This window comes from Dermacentor silvarum, chromosome 5 (assembly GCF_013339745.2).
Source record: "Dermacentor silvarum isolate Dsil-2018 chromosome 5, BIME_Dsil_1.4, whole genome shotgun sequence".
In the NCBI taxonomy this organism is placed as follows: Eukaryota; Metazoa; Arthropoda; class Arachnida; order Ixodida; family Ixodidae; genus Dermacentor; species Dermacentor silvarum.
In genome coordinates this window covers 28,171,330-28,192,848 of record NC_051158.1, presented here as the reverse complement: position 1 = coordinate 28,192,848, position 21,519 = coordinate 28,171,330, and the positions used below count along the sequence as shown (strand labels likewise).

Genomic DNA, 21,519 nt, shown 5'->3' with positions numbered 1-21,519 from the left:
GCATCCCCTTTGAAACGGCATCCCCTTTGATGATACATCTGTTATGCATAGCATAACAGATGTATCATCGCACTGATCTGTGTAAAAAAAATAATAAACCCCACCCCTTATGTAATACCCCCTCGGGGGTCTTTAAGGAAATAAAAATGAAATGAAATGAAATGAAATTATCATGATCAGCTTGACTTGATCTAAATGATGCCTGGCAGATATGTGCGGGCGATGCTCATTGCGTTTCCTTTGGCCCGTTCGCGACAGGCATCATTTAGACCAAAGTCAAACATGAGCTTCAACTTAGGATGCATTTCTGAATATGGAAGTAATTACGTGAAAAGCCAGTGCATTTCTCGAACTGTGCAGAAATTCAAGAACTGATTCATTATGAGGCGTCTTCAGGGACAATGACAGCGACAAAGAGGTCATGTTGCCTGAGGAACACGAATTACCTTAACTAAGATCATTAATTAGCTTAAATGTTAACTTTAGCTTGAATGTTTAGCAAATTTTGTAAAATGTTGAGCAACTTGTTGCCAATAAAAAATCATTTGAATTTAATAAAGCTTGCTAATGTGTTACTTTGATAGAAGTTGAATTCATTTCATCTCAGAAAAACACCTGGAACCCTAAGGGTTAATGGCCGATTATTTTAGAAAATGAAAAATTCAATTCACACAGTTTGGTACCCTGGGTTCAAATTTGTGGGCCTGTTAGGAAAAACTGAAAATGTGTGTCCATCAAGATAATAATGAAAAAAAGGAGCCTTTTTAATCACATGTTTTCTTATTGTATGTCCTTTGATGTAGAAGGCAAACCTTTTTGCAGCCTGTAAAACAGTCAGTATTTATGTTTATTTATGTGTCTCAAAACGGCGTACAAACAAGCCTTCTAATTTGGGGCAGAAATGACTGCAATTTGTGCACCTGAATGGGTGTAGCCAGCAACTTTCAAGTACTTATACAGCTTCTTTGGAAACTCCATAGGCAGAGAATTGTTTTCTAAATCTGACAGTGGTGACATGCAATTCCTGGACAGCTTACACGTGACCTCATACTCCAACTTTCTTTCACTTAAGCATTTAGTTCTCAGAACTGGTTAATTGCTCAAGGGCAAAATTTTTGTGAGAAATACCACAATTTTTTGTTTGAATTGACGTGCTTTAACATCATAGGATAAAACACAGAAATGTCTGCGGGTAATGTAAAAAAATTTTATTCAGTAAAAGCGATGACAATAGAATTTCTATCGCCGGAGACAGAGCCAAAAAAGTGACAATTGCGTACCCATGACAAGCTGAGGTGATCAGGATCACTGAAGGGTTAACACATGGTCCAGTCTTTCAAGCACACGATTCTCTACTGAGGGTTTCCAAGTGGCATGATATTTGGGGCCTAAGAATTCATTTGCATAAGATTGCTCGCATTTCTTTCTTCATACGAAGAACCTCTCACAGTTGTGTCTGCTGTATTTCCATGGCACTGTGATATTCATTGACATTGAAAGCATGCAAACATAGTTTCGGGCACCAAAATTCAGAAACCTTTTGTTTAGTGACAGCGTAAATGTTGCCTGAAACTAATGTTACACCAGGCCCGTAATGTGTGCTAACACATTGTGGGCTATGCATCATGTATGGAACAGAAATTGTGTACCCAAAAGCAGTATCAGTTTAGACACAAGTACGTAGAGTGCAACAAATGAGCTAAATGTATAAGAGGAATCATGGGGCTTGAATAGTTTTTTTTTTTTTTTTTTTCCTTTTGAAGCCACTTTAAGCCAACAGATATTGAAGCCAAGAAAAGCATGTGAATACTTAACTGTTTTTTTCTCTGCCTGTAAAATCTCGTGCCTGTGAAATGATTGTGGAACAAGTGTAAGTTGGCTTACTCATGAGTGAGTGTGCCGACCTACGATTTGAGCATTTGCGGTCATTTAATGCTTGCAGCTGGGTAAGTGGTTGGGCGGCGATTATTGGAACATGCGTGGAATGCACACTCTTGCAAGTGGTAGCTGTCTAGATTCCCACCAACTCTGCCTGAAATATCCAGAAGGGTTTTAAACTGAACTTGTTGGCAATAGACTGAGCTAGCATTTGTCTAGTCTAGTCCTGTTCCTCATGACTTTGGACAGCGCAACATGGACAAAGGATGGCAAAAGGAGGCGACAGACTAAGACAAGCGCTGTCTCGCTTCGTCTGTCGCCTGTTTGGCCTTCTTTTGTCCTAGTTCGCCCCGTCAAATGTCATGGATGAACACTAACTAGCCATGTCGCAAGCCTTACTACCGTTCCTAATACACTTTCTGACAAGTCAGAAATATCTAGGCTCCTTATTTATGTGCTACTAAAGAAGGCCCACTTCTTTATATAAGTATTTTCTGCTACCAGGAGCATTGTTGCAGCAGAGTGGAAATGGCTATTGAGCAAGCGTAGGACATGTAGGAGGCATTCTTTTATGCTCTAAATCATGGTGACCCCAAAGGGTGCTTCAATTTTATTTTCTTTGCAAGATTAATGTGTTTCTTTGTTGGAGCTCACAACTTCTGTAACTAATAATGGGACACATGATTTCGCAGAGTTCGTCCTTTGAATGCTATTGCAACAGTCTCCAAATTCTCGGAGTCTCCAAATATAGGCATCTAGTAGTCATGTGTGTAATTCCTTCAAGTACCGTATTTGTCTTTATTTGCGTTGAAACATGCTTTGAAGACAGAAGTGTAATGTGCTGACATTTGCAAAGCTAACACTTTTTTCTTTGGTGGAGCTCACAATTTCTGTATTGTTAATAGGACACTATTTTGCAGAGTTCAACCTCTGAATGAAATTGTTACGGATGAGGCATGTTTAATTGCAGATGGTTCTGTATTCTCCAAATTTTTGGCAATATAGGCATCTTGTCGTGCTTGTAGTTCCTTTGGGTATTGTTATTTAATTGATCGCAGTCATTGTGCTGACTTTTCATTTGTCGCTTGTTTACATGGTGCCACATTGAAGCCATCTTTAATTCCTGCCCTTCTCTATGCAGTGCTGCGTAATTATAACAGAATGTCAGCTTTTGATTCTTTCTTGCACATTTTGTCACTCTACATAGTGGAACCAGAAGTACTTAGTGTTCTGTTTGATATCTGAAGCAAGGTGTCATTTTCTTATTTCAAACACAAATGAGAAATCTTATTTGAATACTTCACTGTTCACATTCCTTGAGCTTGTAGGATGCAATGCCGAATCACGTGTGCGCTTTCCGCTGAAGATAGCCAATGTAAAATAGCTTTAGCTTAGCAGAGGCATGGATATCGCAGCTGTTCTCTGGAATGCCAGAATACGTATGACAAGCACTGCTGGTCGTGGCATTTTGTGACGTGTTAATCAATCATATCGTGCAAAGACCTCCCTGTAGAGGACTATGGAAGTGAAAAATAAAAGGTTTGCTGAGGCACACGTCCCTCATCTACACTTCCACACCGCCATGTCGCTTCCTCATATTCCGATAAACTTCCAACACTGTTTCGTGCCCACTATTGCTAAAGCTCTCTTAGCAGAATGCAGTGGTGGAGAGCTATCTCCCTCCCTACTTACTGCATCTCTGCGGCGTCCCCCCCCTCATACTCTTCCACGCTTTCGCCGTGAAGCCCGACGGCAACGTAATGGCGTATCGCGGTGTCTCTTGCGTCCCGACCTGTCCAGCCGTCCCAACACTTTTCTAACGGCGGCACACTGCTGTCGCGTCGACTGTGTGCCTCAGCCCTGACACTTCGCGTTCCCGCCCAGCCCCGAGGCGATTCTTCCCGAGCCATTCATTCCGCCGTTCTGTTCTGTCCGGTCTGTCTCGGTTCATTCTCGTTTGGGCGATTCGCTTTACCATTCCGTTATTTCTCCGAGTCCGCCGCCAGAGGGGAGCCACCCTCGCTCTCGCTCCCTCCGTATATCGGTGCGCTGGTTTCGACTCGGCGCTCTGGCGTGGTCGTTGCGCGCACACGTCCCTCCTCTCTCTCTCGTGTTCCATTGTCTCTCTCTCTCTCCCTCTTCGCTGCTTCCTTCCCATTGTCTCTCAGCGCCGTGTTTAGTGCCGTCGCTCTGGCCCCGGGTTCTGCTGCCTTGTGCGCACGTGGCGCTAATCTCCTTAGTTTGCGCAGGCTCCGCTGCAGCACCGCTCCTTTTCTTACTCCGCTTTTTTTGCAGTGCCCGCTTGCCCGAGGGGGCGGGGAAGTATCCGAGAGCCGGTGTCGGTTCCTCGCGAAAGAAGAAAAAGAAAGAAGGGACTGTCGGGGGGGTCGACGAAAGGCTGTCGTCCGCTTTTGTGCGACAACAGAGAGACCACCGTGAAAGGGATGTTCCTGGCTCGCGTTCATGAAGCGCTGTTAAATGTCTCTGCTGTCTGCTTTGAAACCAAAAATTTAGAGAGGCATCTCGCGAAGAGATTTCTTGAACGCGAGAACTTACGTTTTATGCAGTAGTTAGTGGTGGTGGTGGTGGTGGTGGTGGTGGTGGAAGTGGTAGTATACTAGTAGTAGTAGTAGTAGTAGTAGTAGTAGTAGTAGTAGTAGTAGTAGTAGTAGTAGTAGTAGTAGTAGTATATTTTCTTTCTTGCATTTACAAAATACGCAAGCAAATGGACAGAAGCAAAAGGTGCTTTACGCGCCTGACAACAGCACCCGTAGTTCGCAACAGATACCAAGTTTCTGACACATGAGACAGAGAGACAGACAGAGAGAGATAATCATCAATGGCAGAAAGGTGGGGATTCTTACAAAAGGAACACATTTGACGCCCCATAGAACAATGCGAGCGATGACAAAGTGATATTTCGCGTTTACAAAAACGGCTAATAAAACACTGTTCAGCATTCATTAGTAAGGATAGGGAAAGAAAAGACCTTGTACTCGGCGCCTATGTATCACAATATGATATAACTTCAATATAAGCTGCAAGCAATATTGATTAGTGTTAATTAATTTGTTTCTCCATAATAATTTGTTCAATTGGCTCGATTTTTGAAAGCTTTTGGATTGCAAGGTACGTGACGCATCGTTTTAAAATTTTTTCTATATTTCATTTATTCTTTTTAAATGCTGGTCCAGCGCGCAAGAAAACTCGGGGACAGGATGAAGAAAGCTAGGTGTTGTGTTGTTAGGACAGTCGCCCTACAAGGGAAATTAAAAGCGTCGAAGAAAGCAGTGTTCCCCCAATCGACCGATAGCATCTCCTTGCGTAGAAGCCAGGGTACACCCACAGTTGACTAAGCTTCAATCGATAAACGCATAATAAATTAAGAGCGTCCAGCGGGGCGTACCGTTGCTCTAATTTCCAATCGAAAGCAGCGCATTGTGCGGATCGATCTGATTCCTTGTCGAGACTACCGGTAGTAGCGCATAATGCGGGACTCGCCAAATGGATCGAGGCGCGTTGCGGTGAGGGGGCATTGGTATCGGTGGGCTGGCCACGTAACAAAGAAGTCGCAAACGCCAGCAACAATTGCGTCTAATTGAAAACTTTTGAAAATAACTGCGCGGAGACGGGGGGAGATCGAGAACTGGGCGCAATAAGGCGGCGTTTTATCTTATTTCATCTTGCCAAACTGCACTTCGTTCGGCACTTTGTCCTGTCTGGTTGTTGACCTCTTCCGACTCCCGAATTCCTCGCGCCATCTTTCTCACTCGCCCCCCCCCCCCCTTCCCCCCACGCCCCACAATAAGTCCCGTAGACGCAAGCAACAGCTCTCTCCACCTAGCGGGCTTCCGCTGAACTGTTGCGTCAAACAATAAGTCACGTACTTTACCGAGCCTGTCCGCGGCGTGGACACAAACCTTCATTATTGAAAACGCTCGTATCTTGTAACCTACGTCCATCGCATTTTCCGTCCCCCTTATGGCGGCTTTCTCTAACGTGGCCACCGATAACGGCGTGCCTGCCGGCTCCTGAGTGTTGTCGTCGTCTTCGACGAGGAGGAGCTGTTGTTGCTTGTGCGTTTGGCTTCTCCCTCGCATGCACCTTGCGCGACCTTCTTTCCCATTTTCTGTTTGAAACAGGCAAAATGGTAAAGAAAGAAGTGGCTCTAGGGAAGACGGGCGTTCGCTTGCATTTCCCTTTGGCGTGCGCGCCAGCGCGGTAATTCCTTCGGAGCCCGCTGCCCCCCCCCCCCCCCCGCTTCCTCCCCTCCTCGTCGCGGGATCCGAACTGCACTCCCGTCTTACCAGTTCCGTGCATTGCTAGCGGTTGCGTGTTCCAGAGGAGAAGGGGCAAAGATGAGCCCTCGGCTCGCCCAATGTACGCTACTAATCCGCTCCGTTATGAAACCGGCGAAGCTAGCATTCAATCAGCGCCGCGCGAAGGGGTGATCGAAATCGGGAAAGTGGAGAATCTCTTTCCTCAGGTTCTGTTCTGGTTGGCTGACGCGGCTCGCAGCTTTAGCCGCACTGCGCGGAATCAGTGCGGTGGAGTTCGGCGGGGGTTGTGCAGCGCTGCGCGTGTACCTCGGGGCGTCGTCGTCGTCGTCCATTGTCAGCGAAGATGCGGCCCTGTTTTTCTTTTTTTTAACGGAACGCACGCGAACTCTAGAGGACGAGGCTCCATGGATGCAGGGAGGAGACGGGCGCATGCTCGTCGGAATATGTTCTTGGAAGGGCTTTGTCGTTTCGTTGTCGTCGTAGTTGGTGTAGTTCGTAGCAGACGACAAACACGAGCGAAAATTATTTGTTACCTCGTTGTTGTTGTCTGTCGTAGTCGGTTGTTGCTGTAGCAGACGACAAACACGAGCGAAAGTTCTTTGTTACCTCGTTGTTGTTGTCTGTCGTCGTCGGTTGTTGCTGTAGCAGACGACAAACACGAGCGAAAGTTCTTTGTTAGCCTCGTTGTTGTTGTCTGTCGTCGTCTGTTGTTGCTGTAGCAGACGACAAACACGAGCGAAAGTTCTTTGTTAGCTCGTTGTTGTTGTCTGTCGTCGTCTGTTGTTGCTGTAGCAGACTGCAAACACGAGCGAAAGTTTGTTTTCCGTCGTCGTCTGTTGTTGCTGTAGCAGACGACAAACGCACGAGTTCCAGTTGACGAAGCAGACGTGCATTCATTTCGGGTGAAGTGTTGGACTGACTCGGCTTGACGGTTCGGGTAATCTGTTTAGATAACTTGCCGTAAGTCTCAGCCCATGATAGCTGTCGTTCGGATTAACAAACCACCGCATCTTAAGAGTCATATTGCCATTAAGAGTTAATGTTGTTGTTGTTTTTTTTTTATTATTATTCTCTGTGTTCCCCGACACCCCTACGCCACCAATCCTCCATCCGCATTTTACCGTTCTCCGCATGCACGTTCATTTACTTAATTTTTTCCCCCTACTACCTATCAAATCCTAAGGGCAGGGCAAAGCCATTCACCTCTGAATGGTTGCTGCTACACGCCAACCAAACATGCTCGATGGTTTCCCGTGCTATTTTCACACAGTTATAGGCATGAACATTTCTCATTGTGAAAACTTCTCGTGTAACTCCTAACGACGATGATTACGAGTAGATTGCCCCTTTGAAACAGGGTGGTGGAATCTGCCATCACAGTGCAGCATGCCATTCAAATTCTTGTGCATAATTAATAAGCGCATGGTTACGCGAGTTGGATGCCGCGATAGTATCGCGTCTCCCCGACGGCGGCGCTGCAAAATGTGCGCCACCGTCTATGGGAGTTACCTAATGGGCGCTGTGCCGTCATAGGAATGATGGGATACGGGCGTGCGAAACTTGCGTTGGCTAGTGCATCTGTAACGAGGCTTCGTCTAATACCCCTGTCACACGGGCACTCTAAAGTCTTTTGAGCAAAAAGACTTCTCCCGAAAAAGAGTTTCACCCGCAGACACACGACAGGGAGCGATCTCTTTTTCAGAAGCGGTCTTTTCTGGAAGAGGAGTTCGCCGATCTCCTTTACGGTCGAAAAGGAGTAGCCTCGAAACCAGTGGGCATGAGCAATTATCATATATTAAACAAAATAATCGAATGCGTAATTTTCTGTCGCCTAGGCTCATCATAAAAAATAATTTTATGTCTCGCAGAAGGTGTAGTAAACCCAGTAATGCTCGTTTTCTTCTGTACTCTCGTAAGCAGGTCGAACGGGCTGGGGATGTCACGTGATGACGCTCTTTAAACTACTATAATAAATCTTTATATTAACATTTCTTATGTTAAGTTTAATTGAAAAAAGTGTAAACAATAAGTTTTCGCTTAATAATTTGCGATAAATAAGTTTTTTTGGCCGATATTGTTTCGAACGCTAGCGCCACGCTTTCAGTTGTGTGTCCAGAAGGAAACACTAAAAGGAGATCGTCGGCGCCGTGTGTCTGCTGCGCAACACCTCTACATTCAAAAGTCTTTCAGCTTGGTAAAAGACCGCTTGTGTAAAAGAGTAAATGCCTCGTGTGACAGAGGTATTAAACGTGAATATGGCTTCACAACTAATACGTTCCTAAAATAAAACATTCATGAAAGGCTTTCGTTCTCCCGTATTACATCTTTCAATGAAGTTTACACACCTGCTGCGCATACTGAAACGAAGTGAGAGCAGAAGACAAACTGTCGCAACCTTGTCGTCTGCCCTCCAACTTTAGCGGCCCGCCGATACTTTACATTTCATATAATTGTACATCCAAGCAGAAGCCCTCATGTTTCAATAAAACACGTTAATATGTGATAATAAAGATTTAACAAGATCTGATTTTGACGTGCTGTTTTATTAGAAAATGAAGCATTGTGAGAACGATGCCAATCCGAGCCTTTCCGAGAACGATGCCAATCCGAAACCGCCATATCCCGGCATTCCCGTGCATACAACAGCGTCGCAGAGCCAGATTTCCCTGTAGGTAATGTATGGTGAGAAACTTTCATGTTCCTTGGTTTGCTGGTGCCATCTTTCATTAATGTTTCGTTCCTTCCTTCCTTCCTTATATAGCGCAGAAAACGCAGCGGCGTCTGATGTGTACGGCGCTCGTAGTGAGCTGAATGCGATACGGGTGCGTTCGCGTGCTTACCATGGCTTTACACTAATGACGCACTGCAACCACGCTACTACCGCCTTTGAGCGAATGAGAAAGGGGGGTGGGGGTAAGTACGGGGGTTGTGGGGGTGAGGGCGCTTGCTAATCGAACGTCCTGTGTGCCCCAGACCGTTCGCGTCCCAGTGGAATGCGAGGTTGCCGAGTGGAGTGCGCAAGCGGCTTACTTACGAGGGTGGAATGGAGAGCTCTGGCGAAGGGCCTAACGGGGATGCAAACAACCTATGTACTATATGGTGGCGGAATTCTCTCGGTAATTTTATTACGTATTGCTTGTTATACATTCACTCTTTTTATATGACCTCGATATTCTAGGTGCACCTGTGTAACTGCCATAAAACAGCGCCCCTTTCTCTCTTTCAGCCATTGGGGGGAGGGGGGGCAATGCAGTTGTATGACATAGTAGCGAATCACGAATATGACCGAGATTTAATGTGAATGAACGAGTGCGAGGCATAGTGCACTAAGGACAGACGTATAACGGTGAGCATCGTTAAAGGCGAGTGCGTAAAATGCGCGCCATGCGGTTAAAATTACAGCCGTTCATAAAGGTGCGCTGTCGACTCGACGGCCGTTGAAGTCGCCCTTATATAGCCGCGGCTACTAAGCCGCGAGTCGATAGTTAGTGGTGTTCGAATAGCGAAATTTCCGAATCGAATACGAATATTAGAGAAAAATGACCGCCGATTATCGAATCGAATGCTTTCTCATTTCGAAAACAATGCGAAACACTTGCGTGGAGTCTGTTCGGTGAAAAAAAAAATTGAAATTAGGCTTATTATACAATGGAATATGCGTACAATATCGTTCGCAAATTAGACGTCCGGGCAACTGACGGAGCTTGTGGGGCACATCATGCATGGCAATGACAGTAATGAAATACGGCAGCAGCAATGTTACCACAAGACACAGTGTGTTCGCTGAAGGAGAGAAGAGAGAGATACGGTATTTGAAAGAAGGCAGAGAGGTGGACCTGAGAAGTGCGATTACTTCAGCGCCGCGCATTGTTTCAAAGAGATGCAAACCTGGTGAGACTGGTCAAATAATAAATCGGAACAAATTAGTGTGTTGGCTACGTAAGCGTAAGCGATTCTTATTGAATGACTTGAAATTATTTGAGCAGAAGTTGTCTGGCCCGTGCGTTCGCTCGAGAAATGGTGCCCCCTTGCGCAGCATTCATTTATATATTTTCTTAATTACCTGTGGTAAATAGCACAATTCTAACCCTTGAGCTAAATTACTCGATGAGGCAAGAAATCAAAAGGACGAGAAGTCAAAATGCCTAATTGAATAATTAAAACAATTACGCCAATTAACATTTTAATTTGATTACTTTACGGCACATATTTCGATCTTAGATTTGTAGCTAGTGAGTATGCAAGGCATACCGATTTGAAAAGAATTCTGAGGATGTCATCGGTTTCGAAACATGCGCCGTCAAACTTGCTGTAAAAATGCGCTGTTGTTTTACTCACTCTTTTTTTTTTTTTTTTAAGAAAACACTGTTTTATGCATTGAAACAGAAACTTATCTGGAACGCCAATGCATTTCACCGGACACATTGAGAATTAATAAATCGAAACTGGCGTAGTTCCGGGAATTCGCTTTAAGTCGATATGCCTAGCATACTCACTAAAGCTACAATTCGTAGATGGAAATACGTGCCGTAAAATAATTAATTAAAAGTTAATTTGCGCATTTATGCTGATGATTCAATTAAGCGTTTTGATTTCTCGTAGAAGTGATCGTCGAGTAAATTTAGATCAAGGGTTAGAAGTGCGGCTTTCGCCTAACTGGGCCTCTTCTGACCTTGCCCATATCTCCTACTACGGCAAAGGTAGCCCGTGGGCGTCGGGTTCGAATGCCGGCGGCGGCGGCGGCCGCATTTCGATGGGGTCACGTGAGATGCGGAGAACGCCCGTGTCTCGTTGCATTGGTGAGCACGTTAAAGAAACCACCTGGTGGTCGAAATTGATCCGGAGTCCTCCACTATACGGCGTGCCTCGTAATTAAATCGTGGTTTCGGCACGTAAAACTCCAGAATTTCCCCCATAATTTAATGTATATGTGAGGGCAAAGGTAAATCAGGAAAGCGGCCGCTCCAGCGATCCCGTGATGGATTTAATTGAGGCGATGCATGAAATCGTTACTGAAAAAAAGGAAAATGCACTTCATTTTAGTAGGACAAGAGATTGAAAGGGCAAGGAAACCATTTTATTTATTATTATTACTATTATTATTTTTTGCAGTGGAATTTGGCAAGAGCTTCTGTCCGCAAGCAGGAAAGAAACCTCAAATTTTAGATACACATAAACAAAAATCGTGCTTTTCAGTTCCCGTTGTTCTCGCTCATTATATATATATATATATATATATATATATATATATATAAGAGAGAGATGACTGTGGATACGTTGCCACCACCGCGGACAAGAAGGGACCGCGTTGACGTATGGCCGGCATAGCGCCAACTCGTGGGGCTCAGGAAAAAATTATATTCGAAAAAAAAAAAAAAAAACAGCGACTGGTGATAGGCAGCGGATAAGCAGCGAACAGCTTTCCCGCTCTCTCTCTCTCTCTCGCTACATTTGCCTTCCGTGGGGCGTATTTAGTCCCTCGCGGTCTCCATTTTATTCGTGTTCATGTTCTCGTCTCTCTTTTTTACGTCGTTGCATCTATTGCATCTATAGGTTTTTAGGGTTATGTAGCGACGGTTATTCCCCCCCCCCCCCCACTGACAGCGCGGTACGCTCGTACTGCCTGCGTGGCGTCGTCGACTCTTTTTTTTTTCTTTTCCCTCACTCCCTCCCTCTCATCTCTCTCTCTCTCTGCCGTACGAGTGTCGTCGTCGTCGTCTTTTCTGTCCCGGCCGGCGTTAACAAAAGAGTCCTCGCGCTACAAGCAAAGCTGCATCGATCCGCGTCATCGGAGAACAGCGTTCGGCTCTCGGGGTCTTCCCCCCCCCCCTCCTTCCGCCAACCCTCCCATGTGCGTGCGAGCGCGCTACGAGGAATGGATAGAGTGGTGTGTAGAGCGAGCGCGCGCCTCGCCCCCACGCCCTTTCCGCTGCCGGCCCTCATCCTCCGTCATGTTCATCTCCGCTCGTTATTAAAGCGCCCCCCCCCCCCCCCCCCTTTGTTTTTAACGCGACAGCGTTAAGGTTCCCGTGTCGCAGAAAATCGTGCGTGGGCTTGGCGGAGAAAAATCATCGCGAAACACCCCGACCGCGTACGCCCTCCGCGTGGCGCAAGGCGTTAGTGAACAAAAGTTGGCAATTTCTCAAACTAAAATCCGCCAGAAAAGTCGTGTAAAGTACCCATTAATTCCCAGTATGTGAAATACTATTCCAAATTTTAAGATATCTCTTCCTCGTGTTCTTAGAGTGACTGGGAGGACGAATATTCAATAAAAAAATTCGAATTTATAGGCTGTGAATTAATTATGGAGTGTTGCATATATGCAACACTCGGCAGTAATGTACAATATTGAACAAGCGCAAAGCAAACTTTTACGTTCTAGACTAGTTTCCACAGTGTCCTCTACATACATAAAGTGAAAAAAGCAGCGCAGTTTCACTTAACGGCTCATAAAAAAAAAAGTTTACAATATCGTGTTTGAGGAGCTTGCGGACGACGTGGGTGCCGCCATTTTGGAAACTGCAGAAACGACGACTTTTGGCTCCCACGCGGCTAAGATAGTAACTTGGTGCAATGAAAAACCCTCAAGCGACAACAGTAAGGACAACTTTTAACGCTGCATTAGGATCCTCGCCAACGGCAGGGTGCGGAACTAGGTGTTGCAAAAATGGGCAATAATGGGTTAATTAACCACAACCTACAGACATGATAGCGTCGAATAGTAAATTGAATCTACGAGAAAACACAATTCTCTTACGGGGAAACTCAAAGGCACAAACCCATTTTCCAGCATTTTTACCATACCAACACCGACGCGCCCGGGAATGTTACTTGCAAAAACACCATCCAGATGGCGCTCGCCTCCTCGGCAGCGGCGCGCAGAGGTGAAGGTGGAGATAAAATAAAGCTGCAGTTGCCTGGAAGCCTGACAAGCATTCAGCGATCTTTGAATGCTCGTTCCACCCATAAAGGCGAAGCTTAAGCGTCTTCCAAATTTTTTTTTTATCTTTTCACTCTCCCTCGCGTACTGGGCAGCGCGGGAGAGGAGGAGGCCCCCGACTGTGTTTTTGTTTGCTTGCTTGAGTGTGTAAAGCCGCCGTCGTTCTTATAACCCGAAACAATGAAGACGCGTTATCTGTAGCGAAACACGGGCTCTGAGGATCAAACATCGAGAGATTTGGAGTAAAGTCGCGTTAAGCTAACGCATTCAACTGCAGCCCAATCGGAAGCCACTAGTACCATCTGCTGGATAAGTAGAATAAACTGGGGAAAAAAGGATTTCTTCTGTATTATTCCTTCCGCATTAACAAAAAAGAAAAAACTTATCGCGAGAAGATGCTTGGTAGGCGAGAAAGACGAAAAAAAATTTTTGACTGATAGCGCCGCCGTCTTGAAGTTCACGCACCAGGTCGCCGTGACGTCATGGATTTTGGCCGCGTCTGCTGGAGTCTATTTAATCGTTTATCGGTAAAATGCGTTACGTTGTGTTCTAAAAAAAAAAAACGGATTCATCATGGCAAGTTACGGGAATTTTTTCTTGAGCCGTCAACGCGGCCTAGATAAGAAAAACAAATGTTTCAAATTCGTGACGTCACACTGACTTACCGGCGTTGTAGTTTCGGCGCGAAATGCACAAGATGGAACTTTGACGTTGATTTCCTATTCGAATAATCAGTCGATTATCGCGAAATTAAACGAAAATGGCGTTTCCACAGAACATTGCCAGTCTAAACTGACTTATTGTTTCTCTGTAGTGTCCCTTGAACCCCTTAACTGCCGTGACAAATATCGAAGAAAAAAATTTTGAAGTGCGGAATTTTTTTCAGGACCTGCATATTTTGCGACATTTCTTTCTAAATGTTTGCGCTAATATTGTCAGATATCTAGGACGAATTAACTCTTCATCAGTACTAAAGGACACTCGTTGTGATGATCTCGCCATCGGTAGTTACGAGGTTAAGGCGTGTTAAGTGGGACGGTGACTGTACAGTCCACCGGGTCTGCTGAATGCTTATACCAAGAAGGTGAAATATGACGATTTCCCTGTTCCATCACTTCTAAGCGTGTGGTATCTATCATGAGAATTACCCGTGTTGGCGCGTTCGACCGCTAGCAGCATAGCAGACATGGCCTTAAGGAAGGATTCCTTTGACGATCTTGCTTTTTGTTTTTTTTTTTTCGAGCGAGGAAACGCGATCGTACGTACGTGTCATTCGTGCGCTTACATATGCTGGGCAGTAAGGAGGGGTGTATGCGCGCGTTTTATCCTTGGCATGGTCTCCTCCGCAAACGCCGCTGGCTTCGTGCCCACCGTTTGTGTGTTTCATCTGATAAGTGGCCTTCTCTTGGAGCGCAGTTAGTAGGCTTCCCGATATGGCCGGTTTCGCGCAGCGAATGCCTACGCTTCCCAAACCTCGTTCGCGCGTGCCTTCATTTTGCGTTCTTTTTTTTTTTTTTTTTTTTGCATCACATAAGCTGTGCGAGTTTCCTTTTTTAGTTGGCATTCTTAGAGAGCACACCATCGCGCGCGCGTTACATTTTAGTTCCTTCGCACGGCGCTACGCTTAATTCATCGCCGCCGCGTTTACGCATTAACCTTCGAGGCTGCTTCAATATCGTAATGCATGCTAATGCGTTAGCGTTAGGTTGAACGTCCTTCGCCGCTAGTAGGTGATAGCGCCTGCGGCGTACTTTGGAATTCCGGGGTTGTATTTCTTGCCGTCTTTTTCTCGAGATATTAGAAGCCGCACAGCCGACGCTTGGAGTTAGCGCCATGAGTCGCGAACGCGCTCGTTCACAGATGGCGCCAGCGACGGAAACGAAATCCGGCGCATCAGAACTCCAGAAGGAATGAAGGAAGGCGCGGGCGGGGCGACGATCGAAAAGCGAGGGGCGCGCGCCTGTCAATCATCTCTCCATGCGCGTGTATGTGTATATGTGTTAGGAGGCGAGTGTGTTGTACATGTGTGTGTGTGAAAGAGAAGCGAAGGAACGGAATGGCGGCCTTTCTCTCCCTCTTTAAAAGCATTCGTCGTCGTCTTGTCGTCTGCTCTCTGTTTGGAGGAGCAGAAGGCAGCGTGCCTGGCTGTCTCTATCGCTTCCCCAGCCTGGAGAAGCCAAGTCTAGGGCGGCGTGCGCACACACACACACACACCGAGGAAGCAGCGGAGGAGACCGAGTCTCCCGCTGCGCGTTTTCTGGCGGCGTGGAGCTCTGCGCCGCGCCGGCTATTTATCTATCTATCGGGGCCGAGCTCGCAGTGAAGCCCGAGTGAAGTATGGAGGGATGAAAGAGTGGGGGGAATGAAGCGAAGAGGGGGTGAGGGAGGGGGCGAAGGTTCGAAACGGCGCGAAGCGATGGAGAGACGGGGAGGGTGGGGGGGGAGGGAAAAAGCGCGGGAAAGTAAAAACGACGGCTTTCTGGGTCCGGCGCCTCCCGCTCTCCCGCCGTCCGCTGGCTTTCCGGTCGCGAGGCAGGCAGCATTTGCGTGTCCTGTCGGCTCGCTCGGACGCGAGGCTTCTCTCTCTTTGCGTCGTGCGATGGGTTCGCTGCGGCGGACACAGAAGCGGCGGCGCCGGCATTCGAGGGACCCCACCACGAAACGGCGGCAGCGCTAAGGGCGAGCCCAGTGAGCGCGTGTGTGCACGGCTGGATTTCTCGGCCATGTTGGCGTGGTGCGGTGAGTGTGCTGCGTAGCGGTGTAATACATTTTCTTCATTATAATCCCCTCAATCGCGTACCCAAGCGAGCAGAAAAGCAGCAGCTGGCTGTCGTCTGCTCGTTCCCGATCCGCCATGTAAACAAACATTGATGTCGAGCGGCCGCCGCCGCTAGCTGTGGAAGTGCGCGTGTGTACGTGCGCGCTCGCTACTTGTGAGGTTTCAGTTTGCAGTGTTGCGAAGCACGCGCGTCCGTTGTGTGGCCTGTTTCGCGGGCTGTCTTTTTTTTTTTTTTTTTCGCCGGAGGCGCTTTTTGGTGTCGTCGAAAGTTCAGCGGTGCACTCGTCGTCTGCTAGCGGCGGTGTAGTGTAGTAAGGGGGTACCACATTTTATCGCCGTCTGCTCTGGTTAGGCCCAGCAATCCGAGGCAGCAGCTAAGCTAGGCTGCGGCAGTCGCGCGCTGCATTTGTTGTTGGTTCGGATGGCACTTTTCGGCTCGTAACGAGCACGCACACACAGCTGGCGTTTGTGCGTGTGCGCGCTCTGACTGCTTCGTGTCTGCAGCGGAGGAGGAGGCTTCCGCGGTGCTGGTGTTCGTCTGTGCGTACGGACTGTGGCCGGAAGGAACGGTGGGAGGCGTGGGGGCGAAGGGTGTTCTCGTACTACGGCCCTACGGCTCAGATCGATTGGAAACTGGAGGAGAAAGAGGTCGCGTGAGCTGTTTGGGGCGTGCGGGCGGGCTGGTGCTACGTAGCGGGCGGCACAAGCGGGTGAAAGGAAGGAGGGGGAGGGGGGGTGGTGAGGGGGGCGAGAGAATGCTGCCGGCGTTCGCGCCGCTGTCAGCCCAGGGAACCCAGTTTCCTTGGAAACGGCAGCTTGCCGGCAGCGAGCCGAGGCTTTTTTGCCCCGGCGAGCCGGGCTTCCGCAGTCGTCGACGTCTTAGGCCGCCGCTCACACGGGCTCGTGTGCGTGCGTACGTGTCTGTGTGTATGCGCGTGGAGATTTAATTAGTACCCTCCCCTTTCTACCCACCCTTTGACTCCCTTCCCCGGGACGGCGTATCCCTGCGGGGCCCTCACTCTTGAGAAAAGACGTGGCGGGCGACCCGCCTGTTCGAGATAAGGATCCGTAGTCGCCTGGCGCCCGGCGATCGCGTCGTAGCTTCGAAGCCCCCCCTTTTGTCCCCGATCAGATCACCAGCAGGTCGCCCTCGAGAATTCTGAAGAGGGTACCGATAGTTTCTGTACACGATGGTGGGCGGGCGTCTCCTGATGACGACGCGATCGGGAATGTTATGCAGGTGTCTTCCTACGCGGAGCAGTGAAGGGGTGGGGGGGTCGTAAAAGCGCGATGACCAATTGTTCCGGGATATATGAGGCGCGTGCTATGTCTGATGATCGATTTTGAAAAGAGGGGGGGCCACCTCCCCGTCGTGTTGCTCTGCGGTACTTACCACCCGCCCCTCTCCCATTTTCGTTCTCACACACGCCCAGGTTGATCCGAATTTGATGGCTCGTTGAGCTCGGAAGAGGGGGAGGACTGATATAAATGAAAAAAAAAAAAAACGATTTTAAATGTTTTTCCACTAGGATGAAGCAATGAAAATGTGTGCCTTTAATGCCTTTGAATGCGCGTCCACATCCACACGTAAGGACGGGATGTGACCACGTAACCACGCAACTCGACCTAGCACTGATCTTAATACACTTTGGAGGCTCTGTGCTCCCGTCTTACCAACTCCAGGTGGTGCAATGAAAGCTACAGTGTCACCTTGCCAGAAAAGAACCAGGAGGAGAGCTTTGTCATTGTCGGGTGCTGATTCCCCTCCCTCCAGTTGATGCTGAGGGGTCCCTGAAAGATTAACAGCATGCATGGCAATGAGCAAATCTTGCCACCTTACATGAAACGCGAAGCTGGCTCTTACTTTTGATTGGTTGCGACAAGCAATCACAAAGAAAGGAATGCACAACACGAACATTGTACAGTGCTCGTGTCATGTGCTTTCATTGCCCTTTGCGTTCGCACTGAATTTTCGTAACCGTGAATCCAACTAGCCCGATCAGCAGAACGATAGATAGCTTTCACCGCATTGCACACAGTTGGTGGGATGGGAATACAGGTATAGAGGTCTTTGCTGGTCGTTCAGCTCCTTGCCGAGGACAACAAGTGCACCTCGACGTGTTAGTAATCTCTTGCACAGGTTAGTTTTGTCATGGCCTTATGCTTGTATCTGCAGTACATAGCTGCGTAATGTTAGAAGGGCGAAATTACATTTATTTATTTATAGAAGCTTGGGAGGTTCATTAGTGGAATGGAAAAAGCATGTGAACTGTTCTGAGTGGACAAGACAAGGAATGCGAAATGCACAGGACACCGGACATCAAGCGATACTTGTCCTAGTTATACAGTATGGCCCTGCCTTAAAAGGAACATTAAACTAGTATTCTGCCATCATTTACAGCTGAAGTATGCGATGAATGCCTGCATGTTATTTTTCAAGCATGGATGTTTGCCTAATGCATCATTTCGCTCACTTCTCTGTGACATAGCCGGAAATTCAGTTATATTGCCCTTATTACCAGTTAGGTGTTGCTAAGAGTGAACCATGCTGTAAATTTCTGACACACCCATTAATTACTGGCACTGGTATGAGTGAGCTGCTATGAAGATGAAGGCTGTGTTCGCATGTCACATTTCTATGAAGGGTCAAGCTTGGAAATTGCACTGCCTCTCGGGGTCAAGCTTCACTTTTGCCAAGACAAATGTGGCCATAGGCCAGTGAAGCGGAGACAGTAACACTTCGGCGGTAGTAGTTGATGTACTGTTCCATTTCGTCCTGCCCTATTTAAATAAAATGTATTCCTGTCTTCAGGGGTATGCAAATTAGAATGAATGCAACACGAAAAGCTGCTCGTGGCATCTTGATAGCCCTATCACAACCCACATGACAATACCTTGCAAGGAACAGCTTACGCCGTATAGTTTTTTGTGATTGCAAGCATTTGAAATACATGCTGAAATGGTGCTGAATATTGTACGAGGATAGTAGTGGAATGCATTTGGACACGTTAAATTATTTCTTACAAATGCGCTGTTTTTCACGAAACCAATACAAGAACGTCAGAATGAGGCACACACAGTTCACGAACAACTGCTTCTTTAGGAAGATTTGGCGAAATATTTATAAGCACACATCCTAATGAAATGGTCAGCAGAAAGGAAGATAAAGGTACAAGTTTAACTTCTCATGCACATTCCTTTTCTGGTCCCAGCCCTGTCAATAGCATTACAGTCAGTGTCCTCTGGTTTCTGCATCTGTTGAATTTATTTAGCAAATAGAATATTGCAGGCACACTTACAGGCGTTCTCCTGCAAGAGTGGGAGGTCGGAGACAGGAGCCAGTTCTTGTTTAAGGGAATGGAAACTTTTTTTCAAAGCTGTTCAGCAAACTTGCTCTTCGGTTTAAGCATTATTTCACATGCTTCAAGCATCGCATGCGTGACACCATGGGGAAAAGAAATAAACTAGGAAAGGAGCATTACGGGCCACACAATAAAACTTGGCAAGCAACCTCTCCGAGAAGCCTTTCTCACTTTTTTCGCCGCAGTACCGGCCCAACATGTGTCCTATAAGATCCAATGTATTGGCTGACAATGTTTGGTTCCCAGTAGTTTTTAATCAATGAGCACTCGTTTGGCTGACCTGTGATGGCTCTGCCTGCAGAGAGAGGAGCGCCAACAACTGCGACGTGCTCTGATGTGATGGTCACGTGTTGGGCCGATACATTTTGGCTTGAATCCTGTTCCACGATGCTCTCTCCTAACTTTTCCTTCGTCCATGCGTGGCAAGCCAGACAGCATGTAGACGACGCGGTCATTGCGCTTTGGCTTGGCTATGGCTCGTTAGCCAATGCATTGAGAAGTTCATTGTAGCTAGGATCGAGAACACATACGAGCCATAAGTGGCCGTGCATTCTAGGAAGGGGGCGGTCTTATCACGGTTCTGAAAGCGAAGCATTTGCTTGCCCTAGCATTATTGATTAGAATTACGCTTTTGTAAGCAAAAGCGCCATTCTGACCAATTGCCTGAGGGATTGCTCGCTTTCCAAAACCGTCATATGTTCACAGATGCTGCTGCCTCACTTTCGGTAGTGTTTCATTGCGCCGCCTGCATCTAGAGTGTTTTTGAAGGTGGCGCTGATTTGGTACGGCTCATTGGGAACAACAGGGTAGGGGGGCCATTTCGGGACAATTTGAAAGTGCGGATAAGCAAGAGCGGGGACAGAACATGGCGCCATCCCCCACGTTAACTGTGGGAGAGCAGGATCATGGCGACAAAAGCGGGACGAGTCCTACCTTAATTGGGATGCCTGGTCACTTTACAGCAGTGCACCTGCCACCATTGAAAATCTGGAATTTATCAGGAATTAGTGAACTTTGCTGCTCTGGTAAAGGTCAGGATAAGAGAAAGTAAGTTTTCACCTTGACCCCTCTTGGTCATGGAAATTCGTGTTTAGAAACCACTAATTGCAAAGTCATCAAAATGCCAGAAACAGGCAAACAATCTAGTTTAGCTGTTCTTTTTTTTCTTTTATGTTTATTTTTAACCTCGCACATTTTGTTGATGTAGTAGCGCAACAAATAAAAGTTTTCTCCTTTGTTGCTTTTAAAATTCACAAAGTGAAGAGCATTCCTTCTGCTGTGTTGGCATCAAAGCATCATTCAGGGGCGAACAAGATTTGAAGTGTTGATGTGCAAATCTGCACATTAGATTTGCGTCTGCAGTGAAGGTTCATATTTTGGAAATACATAGATCACCTTGATGACATGTAGATTATGTGCAGAATACTTACGACTGCCTCAGGAGGTGAAAATTATTTAAGTGCATAGGTGCTCACAAGTTCGCATAAACAAGAAATATCCCAGTCCTGTCTGAGATTGAATAAAAGATTTGATATGTGCTACACAATGATGTGTATTTTGTGGTAAATTATACGTATGGCATTTTGTATTTTGTGTGAGTTTGTGGTAAATCTTTTATGTTTGACCACCAGCATGTTTTCATGCTCACTGCCCATTATTGGTGTAATTGCCTAGCCTGGATACGGCTTAATGCAGCCTTTTGCAACCTTGTATTTCAAGGAAAAGTAAACTTAGTTTGATTTTATTTACACTCCATTGGTTAGGAGTCATAACCATGGAAGCAGAAGTAAATAAAACTCATCAGATACTTGTGCAATGAAATCAGTGTATTAGCAGTATTGACAAGATTACAAAAAAAACAATTAGTGAATCTAAACTTGTAACTGTGTTTCTTGAATTTGTGTTGATATTACGCTGCACCTGCAATACGCATTGTGTTATGTAAAAAGACCCATTGTAGCTTTAACTATTCATCACTATGATTGTGCTACTCTTATAGCCAGCTGCCAGATAATATATTGTATTGTTTTTGGCTCGAACATGTTCTTTTTGTTTTACAAGATTACTACAAAAAAATTGAGACTCTAACCCACTGAGGAGATGGCCATACAGTAAACTAACTGTACTTGTTTTAGGTACACCAAAGGCCCCATCAAAAAACTCACTGGGACCAATTGGAAGATTTCAAACCAATAAACTGTTTGCATACGAAGGCACATAGTTTTGAAAGAATAAGGTATAAACTGATTTTTTTTTTTTTTTTTCATAAAGTCTGAGCCT

The 21,519-nt window shown here is 46.6% G+C and overlaps 1 protein-coding gene across 4 annotated transcripts in view; it reads left to right on the top strand.

The window, feature by feature from the left end:
- Positions 1 to 21,519, top strand: part of LOC119453182 (retinoic acid-induced protein 1) — a 56,811-nt gene that overhangs the window by 6,768 nt on the left and 28,524 nt on the right. Inside the window, exon 1 of one of the 4 annotated variants that reach the window (XM_049667615.1) lies at positions 8,819 to 8,840. The exons of 2 other annotated variants lie outside the window; for them this stretch is intronic. In XM_049667615.1, the coding sequence (XP_049523572.1) occupies positions 8,834 to 8,840 (7 nt within the window). In that variant the 5' untranslated portion in view covers positions 8,819 to 8,833. Of the gene's footprint in view, positions 1 to 8,818; positions 8,841 to 15,604; positions 15,838 to 21,519 lie in introns of those variants that run through there. One more of the 4 variants, XM_037715199.2, reaches the window with a different exon arrangement.